Below are 18899 nucleotides of genomic sequence, written 5' to 3' on the forward strand. Positions count from 1 at the left end.
GCAGTGGGAGCCTTAGGAGAATAAGAATGTGACATGAATGTACAGGAAAACTACCCCCCCCCAAAAAAAACCCAGCATATAGGCTTAGTTTTAGTTGTGTAAACATTTATATTTTTCTTTAAATATTGCCCTGTCGTCATTATTCAGTTGTTTTTAGTCATTTGGGACTCTTTTGTTACTCCATTGGAGATTTTCTTGGCAAAGATACTGGAGTGGTTTGACATTTCCTTCTCCAACTCATTTTACAGATGAGGAAACTGAGGCAAATAGGCTTAAGTGACTTGCCCAGGGTCACACAGCTAGTAAGCCAGATTTGGATTCAGGAAGAGGAATCTTCTGACTCCAAGCCCAACCTGTACTATATCCACTGTACCAGCTGGCTGCCCCTGCCCGCTACTCCCAATGACATGCCTTATTTAAGTATAGTAGTTATAATGATATTTTGCTAGCATGTCTTTTCAAGCAGCTTGTGCATCTTGTGTACTAGTGTATCTGAGTTCTGCTCCCCATCTTTCAGCTGTCTGGTTTATTTGTGGCTTAGAATAGAGCAGATTGGCTCCTGCTTTTAGATAGATGCACTTGCTTCCTGGAAACTTAGAATTTATGGTTCTATGAAATTTAACATTTATTGTAAGAAGAAAGTGTCAGAAGTCTGTTTCTCTCCTTTTCCAACAGGCTAGCTCCTACTAAACACATCAAAGTTGCTGTTTCTGAGTTCATAGGCTGGAGGGAAATTCTGGTGTCGCAGTTGTTCTTTACTTTTCTCACATATCAGCCGGTATATTTTAGTAGAGAATTTTCAGTTCGTGCTTACATTAATGAATTTTATAGATATATATTTCTGACTTTAACTATACTTAACCTTTTGGTAAATTCATTCACTCTAGTTTACCAAGGAATATGAGCATGAAGCATATATAACTTATGGCCTTTGTGAGCTTGGTCTCACAAAGAAATGATTCTAAGGATTTGCTTGGAGCCATTGAAAGCAACAAGAGTATTACCATGTACACATAAGATACATTTGATTTTTTTAAAGGGTGTGATGTCAGTGAACTTGTGACTTAGTTCACTAAACCAAAAACAATTTGGACATCAAACTCCCTAATACTTAGTGGTATGTTCTCACTCAGCATGTAGAGAGTATCCTCAGAGGAAAAATTCTGAGAATCTGATGATTAAAATTCCTTAGGGTTTCCATATACCAGGATCAATAGCCAGAGGGCTCTGTCCCAAAGATAGAGGGCGTGATTCGAAGCTTTGCACACAAAGATGTGTGATTTAGGGTTGATTGTACAAAAGTGACCAATAGAATTCATTCTATTTAACATTGTTTAAATGTGTTCTGTTTTTTCCTACCCAAGTTCCATTCTTTTTTGCTATAACCTTAATATATATGATTCACAACTTCAGCTTGAAAGTTCACAAAAGACTTTCCTTACAGCAGCTTCCTGAGGTAGATAGTACAAATACCATTACCCTCATTTTATGTATGAAGATGGCTCAGAAAGGTTAACTGCCATGCCCAAAGTCACATGACAAATTTCTGAGCTAGGGCTTGACTCCTGACTCCAAATCTAGCTATGTTACACATGTTCTAGAAAATGTAATTAATACATTTGAAAGCTGGTTTTCATGCTGATAGTTTTAAGATTAATTTTAGTCATATAAACATTTAATGGTACTTTAGTTATTTTATTTATATCAAAGCTGATTAAAGCATGTATTTGTGAAGTTATCAGGAGGTAAAACACCTTCAAAAATATGGGAGCTCCTCTTGCTGTGCCTTTAGATTAACTGCTTTCCCCTAAAACAAAACGTTGAGGGAGAAAAAACTGATAATACATTTATATTCTGGATATTGTGCTTTGGGGAAATGTGTGTGTGTGTGTGTGTGTGTGTGTACATACATATACACACATTTATATATGAATATATATATATACAAACACACATATCTGCTTGTTTTAAAAGAGATATATTTTGTACTTTTTGACTATTATTTTAGTTCGTCTTCTCTCTGGTTAGGCTGAGCTGTAACTATAGACTCTTATTTGTGACATGTGGTCATTGGTGTAAGTGGTCTCTAATGAGAGCACCCCTTGTTCTAGTACTCTGTGATTCTGCTACCTATTCTAGATACATAAACATATACATGTACATGTTATATATGTGTGTATGTATGTATATATACACATATGGATGTTTGTACATCTCTCTGTATACCCATTTACATATATACATACATACACACAAACACCTAATAGTTTACTATAATAAAAATAACATAACCCAGTGTGGTACTATCCACACAGGGCCTTCTCTTTGCAGCTCACTGCCTTCAATTCCACTCTCCCCCCAACCCACAATCTATAAAGTACTATGAAGTATAATGCAAATATTTTATTGTTAGAATTATTATTATGAAACAAACCATAAAATTGTGTCCTACTCAGGCCTTGGTTCATAGTTCAATAAAAATCATAAACAGGAGAGTTTTGAACATATCCTGTATTTCGGTGACCTGAACGATGTTTTGTTTGCCATGATGCTACTACACAGATTTTCGCACTTTATCATGAAGGCACTTGGTTTTGTGCCATAGCTCTGCAGCAGGGGTGTCTCTTGGACTCCTTTGACAGTCCGAGTAAATATGAACCCCTTTACAGAATGTTTTTAAATAATTGAAGGAAATGATAAGTTTTACTTAGAGATTAGTGAAAAGAAAATTGGGCTCACTTGAAGTGAGGAGGAGGAAGTGCAGCTACTTCACAACCCAAAGGGAAGCCCCAACAACAATGACTTGGGCCACTGACAGCATATTAGCAGATATTTACTAAGTACCTACAATTCAGAAACTGTGCACACGGAGCCAGTGCCATCTTAGTTTTGGTAGCATTTGGTGTGTCCGTGTGCTCCTGTGTTCATGTCCAGGGAGAGGGTTGGGGAAGAAGGGGAGATAGGGAAGGCCATGGCTGCCCTTTCCCTCCTGAACTGTTCTGTGCCATTTTCATTGGCTTTGCAAAAAAGAATCCAAAGCTGCCCAAACCCACACAAAGAGTCTATCAGATGTCTGAAATGGTATTTGAAGCATGTACACAGGAGCTGTTTAGAGCACACTGGCTCACTGTCACTACTGCTGTGCTTTCCTTCTGGCTAGGCAGCATCTGCACAGTCTTTATTTCCTGTTTGTCTGCCTTCCCTGATCTGAAGCCAAGACTTTTGGCTGCTTGGCTATATAAGTTATAAGCTAAATTTTAATAAAAATTCAGGTTGGTCTACAGGGTGTTCCTAAAGTCTAGACACATAGGCAAAAATTCATATTTTCAATAAATGAAATGAATGAAATTTTTAACCACATTTTATTTAATTGGAATATTAACAAATAACATCTTCAATATGATTTCCATCATTTGTGATGCAAAGATTGATGTGCTTTGCAAGATTCACGTGAACTCGATGCAGTAACTCCACATTGCTGTCAATTTTCCTGTGTGTCCAGACTTTAGGGATACCCTGTATACCAGGGTTGGCTTATATTTCATAAATATTAGGTATAAGAAATGTCCTTTGGATTGTAAGCCCTATGGAGGAAGTATGGTGCTATGAGACAGAAATTCACCTTTGAATCCTGTCTCTGCCACTAAGTTAGTGCCTGTGTTATCTGGAGAGAGTCCCTTCATGTCTTGGGACCTCAGCTTCCTCCTCTACAAAATAAGGGCTTTAAACAAGATTGTTTCTGAGCTCACCATTCCAGCTCTAAATCTGTGATACTACTTGCTTAAAAAAATTTATGAAAAAATGTTTCCAACTTTTTATTTGCAGAAACTGAGTATTACTTTGTGCTGTAGTGTGGTGTTAATAGTATTGGACTGAGAGTTAGGAAATCTGGGCTCTAATCGTGGCTTTGATCTTAGGTGAGTTCCTTTTGCTCTCAACTTTCCCATCTGTAAAATGTGGTAATTGAACATCTATATAACTCAAAATAAAATAAAAATAACTATATTTAGAGTGATCTACAGTGTTCAGAGGGTTCTGAGGAAGAAAAGAGCTTTTTCCCAGGAAATTGAAATTGTAAAGTGATCCAACTAATTCTAGAAAAGAAGGGAATAAATATTTATATAGCTTCTACTTTGTGCCAGGCACTGTGCTAAGTGGTTTACAGTTATTATCTCATTCGATCTTTATAACCACTCTGTGTGGTAGGTGCTATCATTTACCCCATTTTACAGTTGAGGAAACTGAGGTAGACAGAAGTTAAGTGACTTGCTCAGGGTCACAAAGCTAGTAAGTGTCTGGGACTGGATTTGAATTCTGTTCTTCCTGATTTTAGATGTAGCACTCTATCCACTATGCCACCTAGCTGCCTAGCTCCACTTAGCTGCTAAGAAGCTGCACCTTTGGGAAAGGGTGCTGATTTTAGGAAGAGAATTATGAGTTTTTAATTGGACACTAGAGTTTGCTTGTTATGTAGCATAATCATTGTATTCTGCAACACCTGAAATTTCCAAATTGTTTTTGGAAGTGTCCCTGTAAATTCCTATTTATGAGGAAAAGTAAGTTGTAACATGGCATTGGAGAAAGATATAGAAAAATGCTTCTTAAGCATAGGCTCTACTTGAAGTATCCCAGTAAATCCAACTTCATTTTACCTTTTCAATTTCAAAATTACAATATTTCTAAAACTTTGTGTTTCATCAGTAGGTTAAATTCTCCATGACGTGCACTTAAGTTGTCAGTTCGTACATAATTTATCTTGTAGAGATTATTTCTCCTTCTTATCAGGTGGTGTTTGAGTGTGTCTTTTTGTGGAGATGCTTGAGAAGAATTAGATGACTGCTCCCTCCTATCCCTGTTTTTGAGCTAGAGACCTGGTATTAATTCCCTCTGCCCCGACTGTTCTATTTTTCTTAGAGGAACTCTCCTAGAGCCCAAAGGTTCTTCCTTCTTTTCCTCCTCTTCCTCTACCTCCCCCCCTTTGAAGTTCTGTCTCTTCCAATCCCTCTTTAAGCCTTTTTGAACAAACAAACCTTATGGTTAAGCCCAGAACAGTCACTGAAGGATTTAGCTTACTGCTCCCTGAATTTTCTTCCCTCTCCCACTCCCTCCTCCTTCTTACTGAGGTCCTCCTTGCCCCTTTTTGCTACAGTTTTTAGTCTCTCAGAGACCTCTGGAAGAATGCAGAGGACATATCCATCCCTTCACAGGAGTGTCTTTAGGCCAATTTCTATTTCTGCTCCTGCCCATTTCCTATTAATTTGAAGAAGGGGATGCTCTTCCCAGCTTTAACTGCTTTCAAAGCAAAGGTATTGGTGGCCAAGGAAACTTCCCTCTCTTTTGATGACTAATCTTTATTATGCAAAACTTGTTTTTCTTTTTATGCTTTCTGTGTGTGAAAGGGACCTTTATGGTGTGGCTGACTATCTTGTACTCTTATCTTCCCTCCACCTTTACCCAGCCCAATGATCTACACCCAGTTCTTTTCACCTACCTAGGTCCCACAGTTATGTGGCCAGACTTTCAGATCTTTCTGTGGAGTCTAGCGGTTTTAGACTTCAGCCTGTGAGTGCTATCACTGGTGGCTCTTGAGCCTCCCAGGGGAATTCACATCCTTCTAGGAGTCATAGCTCCTTAATCCCAGGCAAACTGGCTATTAACCTTCTTGCAACAAGAGGAATTTGGTGGAAGGCTCCTTCTGAAAGGTTACTTTATGCATTATCCTTTCTTCTTGGATGGGAGCCTAGCTTGACTGTAGAACTGTCTCTGACAGTTTTCTCATAGAATGTTTCCACTTGAGGACCATTGTGTTATTTTCTCTACTTTGGTTGATCCACTGGATCAGGGCCAGAATATCCTGGGACTCAGACAAAATCACCCATGAATATGGCTTGGAAGAAGAAAGACAAGTTCTCAACATCAGAATTGGGGGTTGGGGAGAGGTATATGCCTGGAATCCATACTTCCATACCTACTATTATAATAGCTTAGCATGTCTCAGGCCAAGCTTCAGCCAAAGCTTCCTTCTTCTCTGGAAGAACACCTTTCTTCCCTCTTCCTGCCCACCATTCCCCTTCATGCAAAGAAAGGGAATTGAGACCCCTAATCCTATAGAAACAGTCTTTCTGGGGAACCTTCTGTTGTAGGTACCATAAGCAAGAAGAGAGAGGAATAGCCCCCCTCTATGCTGTAGCATAGCAATAGAGGAGATTTTTCTCTTGCAACTGGGATTAGTACAGTGAGAGATATCCTTGGCATTTTGAATTCTTAGTTGGAAATTGGGATCCCTTTTCCTACAGAAAAAAAAAGGAAAACAGAACTTTACACTGGCTGTCTTGCAAGGCACTCTCTTCTTACCTCCACCTCAGTCCTATTCTTTTAAGTGCCATCTTTATGAAGCCTCTCCTGATCCTCCCAATTACTAGTGCTCTACCTCTCAAACTGCCTTGTACTTAACTACTTTGTCTGTATTTGTATTTCTTCACTTTTTGTTTAAGTTATATAGGTATATATACTTGTCTTTCCCATTACAGTGTAATTGGGAATTTGGGAGAAGGGATTCTTTTATTTTTTGTACTTGTGCCCCTGGTTCTTGGCACATAGTAGGTACTTAATAAATACTTGTAGATTGACTGATTAATATAAGGTTTAATTGATGATCTTGTTTTATATTATAGTCTTACCTCAGTGAGCCTTCCCTTTGTAACAAAGGAAAACAGCTAAGCAAAACTGACCAACACAGCTTTGTAGCTGTATTTGATAGGTGATGGTTGCTTCAACGTTCTACTCCAATGTTCCCCTATTTTTTAAATCAAGGGAGAGAAATGTATCTCTTCATCCCTTTTCTAGGGCCAGGATTGGTCAATAATAGTACCAGTAGTACTGCTATTAGTATTAGTACTGATACCAGTACCAGTACTGCTACGACTACTACAACTACTACTAACCAAGGTGAGTGAGTCTAGGCCAGAATCTTTCTTGGTACCCTTAAGAAAGGAACATTTCTAAAATACATAGGTTCAGCAAGATGTTGGATAATGTTCTATCCCTGGAGATCCCTAGAGATCAGAAAGATATAGAAGGAAGCCCATAGTTTATATTACTTTTAATAATATATAATAATAGCTAGTGTTTATATAATGCTTTAAGATTTGCAAAGTACTCTCTCTATATAAAACACACACACATATTCATTCCTGTTTGTTCATCACAACAACCCTGTAAGATAGGTACTATTATTATCCCTATTTTACAAATGAGGAAACTGAGGCTAGGAGAAGCTAAATGACTTGCTGTCACCTACCCCCAGCCATAATTCCCAAGTGCGTAGCTGGTAAATGTCTGAGACATCATGTTTGAGACAATTCCAATTCCATCACCTTGTCTACTACACCACCTAGTTGCCTGCTAATACACAGCATTTGTCTTCATTTTAGTGGTTTTTTTCCACTTAAATTATATAATCATTGTACATAGTGCTTACCTGGTTCTGCTTACCTTATTCTGCATCAGTTCATATAAGTTTTCCTTTGTTTCTCTGAATTCCTCATATTTGTCTTTTATAGTACAATAAGATGCCATTACATTCATATTAATTTATTTAGCTATTCTCCAATTGATGGACATCTATTTTATTTCTGGCTTTTTCCTACTGGAGGCAGTGCTGCTACTAACATTTTGGTATATAGGACATCCTTCTTTGTCTGTGACCTTCTCTTAATACTTTAGTTTGGCTAAATTATTAATTTTTAAATTTTTCTCAATTACATGCAAACAAAAATTGTTAACTTTTTTTAATGTTGAGTTCTATATTTTCTCTCTTCCTCCATCACCTCCCTCCTCCTTAAAAAGGCAAGCAATTTGATATAGATTATATATTTGCAGTCTTGCAAAACATTATGGTATTAGCCATGTGGCAAAAGAAAACACTGACCAATAAAACCAAGAAAAATAAAGTAAGTTTAAAAAAATGCTTCCATCTTCATTCAGACTTCATCAGCTCTTTCTCTGGGGCTGGATAGCATTTTTCATCCTGAGTCCTTTGGAATTGGCTTGGATCATTGTATTGTTGAGAATAACTAAGCCATGCACAGTTGATCATTGTACTGTATTGCTGTTACAGTGTGTACAGTGTTTTCCTGATTCTGCTCACTTCACTTTGCATCAGTTCATATAAGTCTTCTCAGGTTTTTCTGAAAGCATCCTGCTAATCATTTCTTATGGCACAATAGTATTCTGTCACAGTCATATACTACAACTTGTTCAGCCGTTCCCCAACTGATGGGGATCTTCTCAATTTCTAGTTCTTTGCTACCACAAAAAGATCAACTAAATTATTAAATTGGCTTTTGTATTGAAGCCTAAGCTCTCATTGTTTCTACACAAAGATGTATTCTGTGTTCCAAAGAACTCACTTAGAAATGAATTTTGGGATATAACCTATTTAAGAAAGAGATTACCTATATTGAGTTCTCACCATGCATTGGTTCCTGGTCTCAGATTTACAGTTTAGGTGAGGAAAGACCAGACAAACCACATGAAATAACACAAGATGATAATCAAGTGCTAAATTGTGTTTTTTTTTTAAGATTCTAAATGTTGTAATAAATTAATTATACTCAAATGAGTGGACTCTGTATGTACAGATGCCTACCCACGTACTAGAGCAGGTTCCCAGGCAATAGATGGTCCATTGTATTTGTGAGTGTTTACATGAAAGGAGAACAGGAAGTCTCTTAGTCCTTTCTTTCAGCTGCCAATGAGGAATGTCATGCTGTGGTCCAAAGCACAGTATCAAACATGCAGCGTATCTCTAATACTCCCTTGTTGTTCAGTCATGTCCTGCTCTTTGAGATCCTGTGGACCAACTGTCCATGGAGTTTTCTTGGCGAAGATACTGGAGTGGTTTGCGAATTCCTTCTCCAGTTTTATGGAGATAGGAGTTAATTGACTTGCCCAGGGTAACTAATACTCCCTAGTGAAGTCCAAACCAGATTAAAATATAATTGGGAAATATTTAACAAAATGAATAAAAATGCAATAAAATGGAGATAATATAGTTTTAAATTAATATGCAGCCCCCAGGGATCCTTATGTACAGACTAATGAATGGCCTCTATTCCTGTTTGAGTTTGACACCACTAAAATGTCTTTAACTGTACAGTGGTTGAAGCTCTGACTGGGCTTCTTTTATCCCTAGGTTTTTCCAGAGAAAGAATATCATCTGATATTTTCCTGGACCTAAGTGTTTTAGAGATACTCCTTTCCCAAGGACAGTACACTATCAGATATCCTGAGCTGGACTCCTTCACTCTGGCCTCTTGAGTTCTGATAAGGGAAAGGTATTAAAATTAAGAGCTGTGCTTTGTCAGTTCTCTTTTCATGGGAAAAAAAAAAAACTGAAGGAACTTCTTGGATACAGGAAGAAAGGTGTTGATCATAAGCCCCTAGCCCATATATTATTTCCCTGTTATATCCTCAAGAGGTCAGTTACCATCACCATGGCCCTTTTTGGGAGGGTTTACCAGGATTTACATCATAAAGAACTCAGCTAGTTGTGGTTTCCCATCGCTAACTCAAAGATTTTGCTGTCCCTTTATGTACTCATATTTGCTCCCCTTCTCCTTCTTCAGGGATTTCACTGTCAGCTGTCCTAACCAGTCCTGACAGGAAGTGAAAGATAGATCTTTACAAAAAAGCAGAGGATGGCTCAATCTAGACCTGACTTCTTAACATTTGACAAATCTGACCTTGTTGATTCTGGGGCATTTGCTGCCACCAACACTTCTCATTCTCTACATTTCTGCTGGGGAAAGGAGAGTGGATATGTGTTCTTTGCCCCTACAATGATTTCAGACTGCGTTAGCATGTTTTCTCTCTTTCTTCCTCTCCATCCATCAGTTCATGGGGATAGAATCATCACAAAGACCATTGTACATAGTTTTTCTATAAAGTGATCTTTCGATTTCTTATCCATCACAAGATAATCTTCCTTAGCTTGTTCTTCACTTCCACCATCACTTTTTACCTTTTATTCCCAACTTCATTTGACCCATAAGGATAAAAATAACCTCTACCACATCTTGGGTATCCTTAGGATGATCTGCTGCCAGTGCATGATCTAGTTCTGAGACAGCTACAAAGCAATCTTTTGTGAATAAGTTTTTGGATTACTTGTCCAATCAGTTGGTCAGAATTATATGGAGTTAGCTTTGGGCTCAGCTTAAGAAAGAACTGTGATTGTGTGGGTATGGATGTGTAGAATAATCACTTCTAAGCTCTGTGTCAACTCTAGATTCTTTGAGCTCTCTGGCAACTAGAACTGTCCATTGGAACACTTTGCTCTTTGAGTAGAGGCTGGATGACCATCTTTGAGGGATACTGAAGAAGAGATTCCTATACTGCATGGGAAGTTGGATTAAAGGGTTTCTAGGATTTTTCCAAGTTGGAAGAGTCTCTTATTCTATGGCTTTGCTCTCATTGGGATTAATTTGAGTAGAGGAAGTACCATTTCAACTACAGCTTCAGGGAAAGCTTCTGAGCTGAGAAGGACAAAGTCAGTGATGTGGATTTCCCTCAACACCTGGTGGATCAAGTGTTTTATCTAGGCACCAGAAGGTCTCGTACAAGGTCAGTGTCTCAGGTTCCCCCATCCCATGTTTGGTCCAGATGTGTAATCCATTCCAAGAGAGGGAGTTAGTTTGCTTAGGATAACCCCATTTCTTGAATGTGAGGATGGAGAGCTCCTCGGATCTTCAATTTGCCCATGGAAGATACCATAGAGGCCAGCAAGTCCTGACACTCATTTAACGGATGAGGAAAGTGAGGCACAAAGAGGTTAAGTAACCCAGTGTCATCCAACTAAGAAGTATCTGGAGCAGGATTTGAAGCCAGATCTTCCCTTGTTCTTGAGTCCAGTACCTGGTGTGCTCTGCCCTGAAGCCTGGCTTCCACATCAGGGCGGTGACTTCCAGTATGGCAGCAAAGGAGGAGTTGGGCCGGGAGCTCGGGAGTTTTCCTGGCTCTTCTTCTGTCATAGACTATGATTATTATCATGGTTGTCGGTCTTCTGTTAACCAGTTCATGCCAGTTTTCTTGAGGCTTGGAAAGCTGAGGTTGCCCCTTCACGAGCGGCGTTAGGGAGTGCCCATGTCCAACGTAATGGAAATAACCTGCAAGCCAGCCCAAAGCAGCTCTTTTCAGAGATAGTTCTGTTGTCATTGGACAACAGTGTTTTCATATTCAAAGAAATGGAGCCTCAGGTAAGTAACTTCATCTTCCTTGTCCACTAAGAGTTATGCCTCCAGGTCACTGTATGGATCAATTAAAAAAAAAGGAAACCAGATTCGTGCCCCAAAGGATCCAATTTGTCCATGGATACTGGCTCAAGAGGAATGGAACAGATTGCATAGTCTTGTGAAAGATAAGTCAAAGTTTACAGCTCCCCTCTTATTTGTCCCCCAAAGAATGAGAGTAGTGACATCATATGATAAGAATGATGCCATGGCATGGTGCTTGCTCCATGCCCCAGGCTTCTGTTCTTTATGAAAGGCATAGATCTAGCCTCTGGCTTATTGTTAATAATGTTCATATCTCTGTGGTCTTACAGTTTTTCTTATTATCTACAGTTGTTTGAATTAACCAGAGCTAAAAAGATGAAGCATATAAGTTAGTGATTTCATGCTTGGAGGTGGGGTCCTGGTTTCAGGTGGCCCATAGTCCTTCACTCAGTTTTAACAGCTTCAAGGTACCTGCCCAGGTCTGCTGGGCATAATTAGTGAAAAAGTGACTAAGTCGTTGATGTTTGGGTGTGGTCTTTAGTTATAGAGGGAGATTTCTATAATGGATAACCAACATCTTTGCAAAAAACGAACATTGGGATGCCTTGGTGGTGGTGGTTCATTTAAAACATTATATATGTTCTTCCATGCAGGACACAGCTTAGGCTATGGCTTTGTGAATTACGTGACTGCAAAAGATGCCGAAAGAGCAATAAATACACTGAATGGCCTGAGACTCCAGTCAAAAACCATTAAGGTAAAAAGGTTTTATTACAACTTCCCTTCATTCAGCAGAGTGGTATTGAGTGCTGCCACTTTAAAAAGTGTACCAATGACCCATCAACTTCCTAGTGTGGTAGATGTGTTGGTGTGTAATTGAAAGGGATTCTCTTCAGAGTTTTGGTACTTCAGAAGAATATGTTTTATCTCCATTCTTTTTCTATGTGAGAAGTAAAGTAAATAATGTATGATGCAATTGTATTCCTGGTAGTTGAAACTAAAAATCAAAGAAAAGGAGACGGTTTTCCCAACGTTCCTGCAACATTGTATCATCCAAATTCTAGGCTTGGAGCTTATTAGTCAAACTCTTGTTACCCCACAGGGAACATTCTGCTAGCTTTCAGAACCACCCAAGACATGATAACATGCCAGATATTGTTTCCAAGACCTCCTTTGGCGGTAGCCATAATCACAGTAGTAAAATGTTTTAAAAAATAGTGCAGAAAGGACCTCAAGAAGTCATTGAATTCAAGGCCATTCACAATTCACATGTAAGCTTCTTGAGGGCACAGATTATGTAGTAGGGAGAGAGCAAGCAGTTATTCATTTCTTGCTATGTACCAGGCACTGTGCTAAGCATTTTACAAATAATATTTAAGTCTCACAACAGCCTTGTGAGGAAGGTATTATTTTCCCATTTTACAGATGAGGAAATTGAGATGGACAAAAGTTAAGTGACTTGCCCAGAATCACACAGCTAGTGAGTGTCCTGATTCCTGGCCCAGCACTGTACCCACTGCACACTTAGCTGCCTCAGGTCTCCCCTACTCTGCTTGGCACATATGAGGTGATAAGTACTTTGTATTTGATTTTAGTTAGTGAATTGTCATAATCTTAGGCTTCTACCTCATATTTAACTCACTTTTGTTTTTCTCTCGTTCCCAGTTCTGTATCCTTTCTTATCCTTTCTCCCTTTACATGCCTCATAAGCCCTTTGGTTAGGTTTCATGAGTAGCCATCTGACTTATCACAGATTAACAGTTATAAACTGTTCACCTTTAAATTGAACAAAGAAATAGAGCAAAAGGAGGCGTGTGTGTGTGTGTGTGTGTGTGTGTGTGTGTATGGATGCAGCTGGATGGCTCAGTGGATAGAGTGCTGGGCCTGGAGTCAGGAAGACCTGAGTTCAAATGTGGTCTCAGACACTTAATAGCTGTGTGACCCTGGGCAAGTCACTTCACTCTTAATCCACTGGAGAAGAAAATGTCAAACCATTCCAGTATCCTTGCCAAGAAAATCCCATTGACAATGTGGGCATGCTATGGTCCACAAGGTGATGAAGAGTCAGGAATGATTGAACGATAACAGATACACACACACACACATTTACATATATATGTTGGGGGCGTGGCATGGCAGAAATGGCCATCACTGAGGGTTTTCACCGTCCTAAATGCAGTTGGCTGACCCAGATTTAGAGTCCCTTACAATTCCACAATTCTAGGAGGCATGCTCTTAGTTGCCATGATATCAGGAATTTGCTTTTTGTGTTGTTGCTGGCTGAAAATAATGCCAAAAAGTTAGTTAGCCAGGTCTGCTTAGCCCTTTACCAATATTTGTTTATCTGGATTAGGTGCAAATGAAGTCCAGGTGTGAATTTTTATATCTTGTGGCTTTAGCCTATCTTTCCAGGCTTATTTCATATCACTCCTCTTCATACCATCTACATTCCAGCCAACTGCCACATTTCCTTTTTGTTGACCTGATTTCTACTTCCCTTTCTTTGTACAGGCTGTCCTACGTGCCTAAAGCGAACTTCCTCATCTCAGTCTCTTAGAATCCTTGGCTTTCTTCAAGGCCAAACTTAAGCCTTCTCTTATGGGAAGTCTTTTTGATGCTTCCAGTTGTTAGTGCTCTCTTTCTCCTCAGGTTATCTTGTATGTACTGACCTGTATAAATGTTGTGTCCTCCCAAGCTCTTTGAGGGCAGAGAGGCTTTTTAGGATTTTTGTCTTGGCATTCCCAGTTCATTGCACAGTGCCTTGCACTTGGAAGTTGCTTTATAAATGCTTGATGAATTATGCCAGTGCAGTGGTCTCTGGCCGTAACCGTGCTTCTGAGATTTGGCAGTTGACCAGTGTGAGCTTGCTAGGAAGCCCAAAATGGGCAGCCCCAACAATCAGGATTCTTCCAGATGGGCTAGGCTCTGCATGTCTGCTTCCTGAATTCTGTTTCTAGATTCTATCATAGTGATTCCTGGGGGCTTCAGCTCTGGCCTGCATTGAAATGAAGTGTCTTGCTTGTTTTTCCTGGTAAGGGATCCTGTAGATAGTACTTTGTATCCAAGGCCTTTGAATTTGTTAAATATCAGCTAGCTAGCCCCTGTCCCGGGTAAATTAGGTACCAAAGTGGTAGGAAGGGAATGACAGGGATGAAAGGGACTGCTGGAGGTGCCCATCATCCTGATGTGTCTTATGTTTCCATGTTTGTAGATCATCTTTTACATAGTGATCATTCAACACAGGTTACAAGGTCTGAAAATAATTACGTTTTTCTTTGGTTGACAGGAATGTGCTTTGAGGTGTTATTATTTGTGGTTTATCAGCTCGTAGTTGGCTGGTTCCTCTGTTTTTATTTTGTGGTTTATTTTTGCCTGGTTCCATGTAATAGCAGTGAAGTAGCTGCCCTAGGTTGTTGTTTGTCCTTTGTTTTCGAAGAGGACCAATAACATCACAGGGATGTCTTGACTTGCATGTGAATTAGATTTTAGTGAGGCAGAGTTGCACAAAGTTGTTGGCCTTACTCTCTTTTCCAGAGACATTAAAGTCTAGTGGCAAGACAAAAGTCAGGACAAATCGAGATGGCCTGAGATGAAGTGGATGACCTTAGTATCGTCGATGTCTTACCAAGCTCTCTAAGTGCCCCACAGTTCCTGCTTCAGCTGTCTCCAAATTGTTCTCATCGGCCCATTTTGCCAGGGAAAGTCTTTACATGCTTGGGTTAGACATCCCCTAACTCATGGATGGGTTTGAGACCTGTCAGTTATCCTTAACCTCGTTTAGCCTATCTGCCAAAATGGTTTACTGGGGTGTGGCTGCTGTTCATGCCACAGCTTCTTGGAGCCACAGATGAGAGCTGAGTGCTAGGTAGACACCAAAGGTGGACGAGCAGCCCTGAAAAGGGCTCGGCAAGCCTTCACCAGAGGTGTAAGTCCTTCTTGAACACCCCGTACCTCCCTGCCCTAGGTTAGGAATTGGTTTATGGCCAAAGAAGAGAATGAAACTAACTGAGCCACATCTTGTAAGTCCATCTTCGTTAACCTAGTGGCCTGGTCTACCAGTCCCAGACCAATAGGCAGTGTTGTAAACCCTCCCAATCCCTGTCCAGTGTCTCTTTTTTTTTTACCAGCTTCCCCGACTATGTGATCTATGCGTGTCGTCTTCTGTTTCTCCTTTACCAGTCCCTTCTTAGCTTCCAAGACCACTGCTCTACAAGAATTGCCTCCTAAAAGGTCACTAGTTATGTCCTTCTTGTCAAATTCAATGGTCATTTCTCAGTAACCTTGATTTTTCTGTATCACTTGAACACTGATGTTTTGAAACCTTTTCCTCCTTTAGTTTCTGTGATGCTGCATTTTTCCCATTCTCCTAGCTCGGGCTAATTCTTTGTTTCCTTTGCCGCCTATTTTTTAAATGAGAGGATGACCCTTTAAAGCTCTTCTTTTTTTTTCCAGACCTGTTCCCTCATTCACTCCCTTGAGGAGGTCATTCATTCTCATGACTTAAACACTCTGCAGATAATTCCCAAGTTTATATCTTTCCTCTTTTTTCAACTGTCTACAAAACATTTCCATTTTGATATTCTTTCATCCATCAACTCAATCCCAAAATGACCAAAACTGAATTCAAATGAACTAACTTCCCTCCAAAGTGATTTTTCTTACCAAATACCATTTCTTTTAAATGTACCACTATTTTTCCAGTTTCCCAGGCTAGATCCCCTTTCTTTTACTCTGCATATTTTGTATGTCATCAAGCCCTTTTATCTCTCTCCATTCCCACTTGTGAATTTGTTTCTTCTACTCTGTATAGTGATGGGGGAGATACAACCCTAGTTCAGACTCTAATCCCTTCACTTTGGGATTATTATAACAGCCTCCTAATGGATCTTTCTGCCTGTGTTCTCTTGCCTTCTCCAGGCTGTCTACTGTACTACTGCAGCATTCATCTTCCTAAAATTGTTTTCATACGTCTCTTCCTTTCTTTTCCTCTCAGTTTCCTTTTTCTTACCCACAGGTATCATGGTCATTTTTCATTTTTTTTCCTCTGTGCCTTTGCTGAGGCCCTTCTTTACCAAATGCTTCCCACTCCCTTCAACACCCCCCCCAAACCACACGCATGCACACACAACACATACATGCACATATACCTCACACAATTTATGCACACACATATATCCCCCTGATACACGGATGCGCACGCACGTGTGCACTGCGCAGTGTGTGTGTACACACACACATAAAAACATTACATACACATGCCACACATACACACATACCACACATGCACACTCCATGTACACACCATACAATACATACACATGTATCCACATCCATGTACACATGTGTATGCTGTGCACCACACACGCATGCGTTACATGCACCACATATACACATGTACACAGCATATACATTCAAACACATATACACTCCCATCTTGATCATGGAGTCATAGAATTAGTCAGAAGAGCCCTTAGAAATTACCTAGTTAACCTCCTTTTCTTTACAGTTGAAGACATGATAGAAACTGCTCTTTCTCTTTCCCTTCCAATATTAAAACGCTAATCCCTTTAAGGTCCAACTAAAGCTCTGTCTTCTCCTGTTTCTCCAATCTATACTTCTGAATTCCTATTAAAATTACTAGTACACATTTTAACATTCAGTTAATCAGTCATTCAACAGACACCTGCTATGCATAATGTGTATCTAGTCAGATTGTAAATATGTTAGAATTGTATGCCCCTTAACACTTTAACTGGTTTGGGCATCCTTCAGTGTTAGGCTTGATAAATGCTTAATGAACGAAGTGACGTAAACCCAGCAACCTCCTGGCTCTAGTAAATCTACCAGGTTGGAGGCCTGGAGGTGTACTGTACATCAGCCACTTCAGCATTGGTTAGCTGAGTGCAGAGGCTCATTACAAAAAAGGTGGCTGCTGGGTGATAGATTTTTTAGCCATAGCACACTTATGAAATGAGGAAAGTTGATCTGTCTCAGTGGAGTAAGTGTCCACACTGATTAAGTCCCTTTTCGTAGAAATTATCAAAGGTATTGATGTAGAGTAGTCATAGTTTCTATGGGTTTATCCATCACTGTGTTCTAGGGAGACTCTTCAGGAAGACTCTAACATTAGAATGACTCACAAAGAGAGATAGTAGAATCTTCTTTTCTGGAGACACTTAAAGCTAAGCTGGAGAACCATCTCTCCATGGTGGCTTAGATGCAGTCCTTCCTGGAGGGTAATGGCCTGGGTGATTGTGATAAAGGGGACTAACCATGGTTTTTATATTTTTTGGAAACATGTTTTTTGGGAAACATCAGATTAACGTATAATATAAAGAGCTCATTTTTTATTTTGAGCTGAGGAGATGTGGCCTTTTTTATGCCATTCCATATTGAGGGTGAGATTTCACTTTCCACTTTAATTCCTTGTATTTCCTTATCTTTTCCCTTTGTCCTTTTTCATTTCTGTCCCTGGAAGTATGTTCAGTTAATAAGTCCTTTCCTGTTTTTCTCTCAGCATTACACTCTCTGCATCTTAGCTTTTCTTTTGAGGAGTCTTATGATTTCATCAGTGGGGATTACTCCTTGTGGGAAATATGCCTTGCAGATTAAAATCAGATTAAAGGTTTTTCTGTAAGTTATAGTCTTAGAGAGCTGCTGGGGGCACTGAGGGGTTAAGTGAGATCAGAAAGCTAGCTGAGGCAGGGGTCAGTGTTTGAAACCAGTTCTTGACTCCAAAGTAGTCCCCTTTATTCACTAAACTAGTCTAGACTGTCTCTCGATCCAGAATGCTTTGGGAACTTTGAAATGCTAGAGAAGTGGGAGCCGCTGTTCCACTGTGGTTGTTATTTATTTTCCTCATTGATTTTTCTATACATAACACTGCTTGGTATGTTCAGTAGCCAGTTGTGGTTGCCTGGTCCTTCTGTGTCTCACGTCTTTTGGGTACCTATTTCCTGTTATTTCATATAAGGCCAGTCTGTTTTGGCTTTGCACATCAAGATTCCTGTGCAGAAAGTATTGCCCGGTGTTTATTGGTAGATGCCACATGTATGTTCTCATGTTGCTGTGGCTTATTCCAAGCTTAAATTATTCCTTTTACTCTGAATTTTTTTTGATACATAATTGAGGATTACTAATTCCCTGCACCTTGATTCTTCTTTCTACTCTTTCCTTTTTGCTCAGGCCTCTTCCCTTATTCCCTCTCCCTTAGGCTTTTAGAAGAACTTTTAGATATTGCTCTTTGCTGAATCCTTATCTACCCTACTCACCTATCCCTTGAGCCCAAAATAACAGCTAGACCTGGCACCAAGACAGTGGAGGATGTGATGACCACTTTTCTAATTCTTCCACATCTATTCCTAGTTTGGATTGAAATCAAAAACTGGTTAGGTGGTGGCAGCTAAATAAAAGCACATCCCTCCTCCCACTCCTTCCCATCTGGTCAGATGGAGCAGATAGTCAAGGCAACATTTTAATAAAAGATCTGTCTACAAAAAAGAACTTATTAGCTTATCCCCTGTTGGCCTTTCTCTAGAAGTTTGAATCATCCTGCAAAGGCTTGGTCATGTGCCTCTAAGAGTTAGATCAAGTCAGCAAACATTTATTAAACACTTACTGTGT

At 39.7% G+C, this 18899-nt stretch overlaps 1 protein-coding gene across 2 annotated transcripts in view; it reads left to right on the forward strand.

Moving 5' to 3' along the window:
* The window catches only part of ELAVL1 (ELAV like RNA binding protein 1), an 80142-nt gene that overhangs the window by 34429 nt on the left and 26814 nt on the right, over positions 1–18899 (forward strand). For both annotated transcript variants that reach the window (XM_036760740.1, XM_036760742.1), the window contains exon 3: positions 11930–12033. In XM_036760740.1, the coding sequence (XP_036616635.1) occupies positions 11930–12033 (104 nt within the window). The remainder of the gene's footprint in view (positions 1–11929; positions 12034–18899) is intronic.

This window comes from Trichosurus vulpecula, chromosome 1 (assembly GCF_011100635.1).
Source record: "Trichosurus vulpecula isolate mTriVul1 chromosome 1, mTriVul1.pri, whole genome shotgun sequence".
In the NCBI taxonomy this organism is placed as follows: Eukaryota; Metazoa; Chordata; class Mammalia; order Diprotodontia; family Phalangeridae; genus Trichosurus; species Trichosurus vulpecula.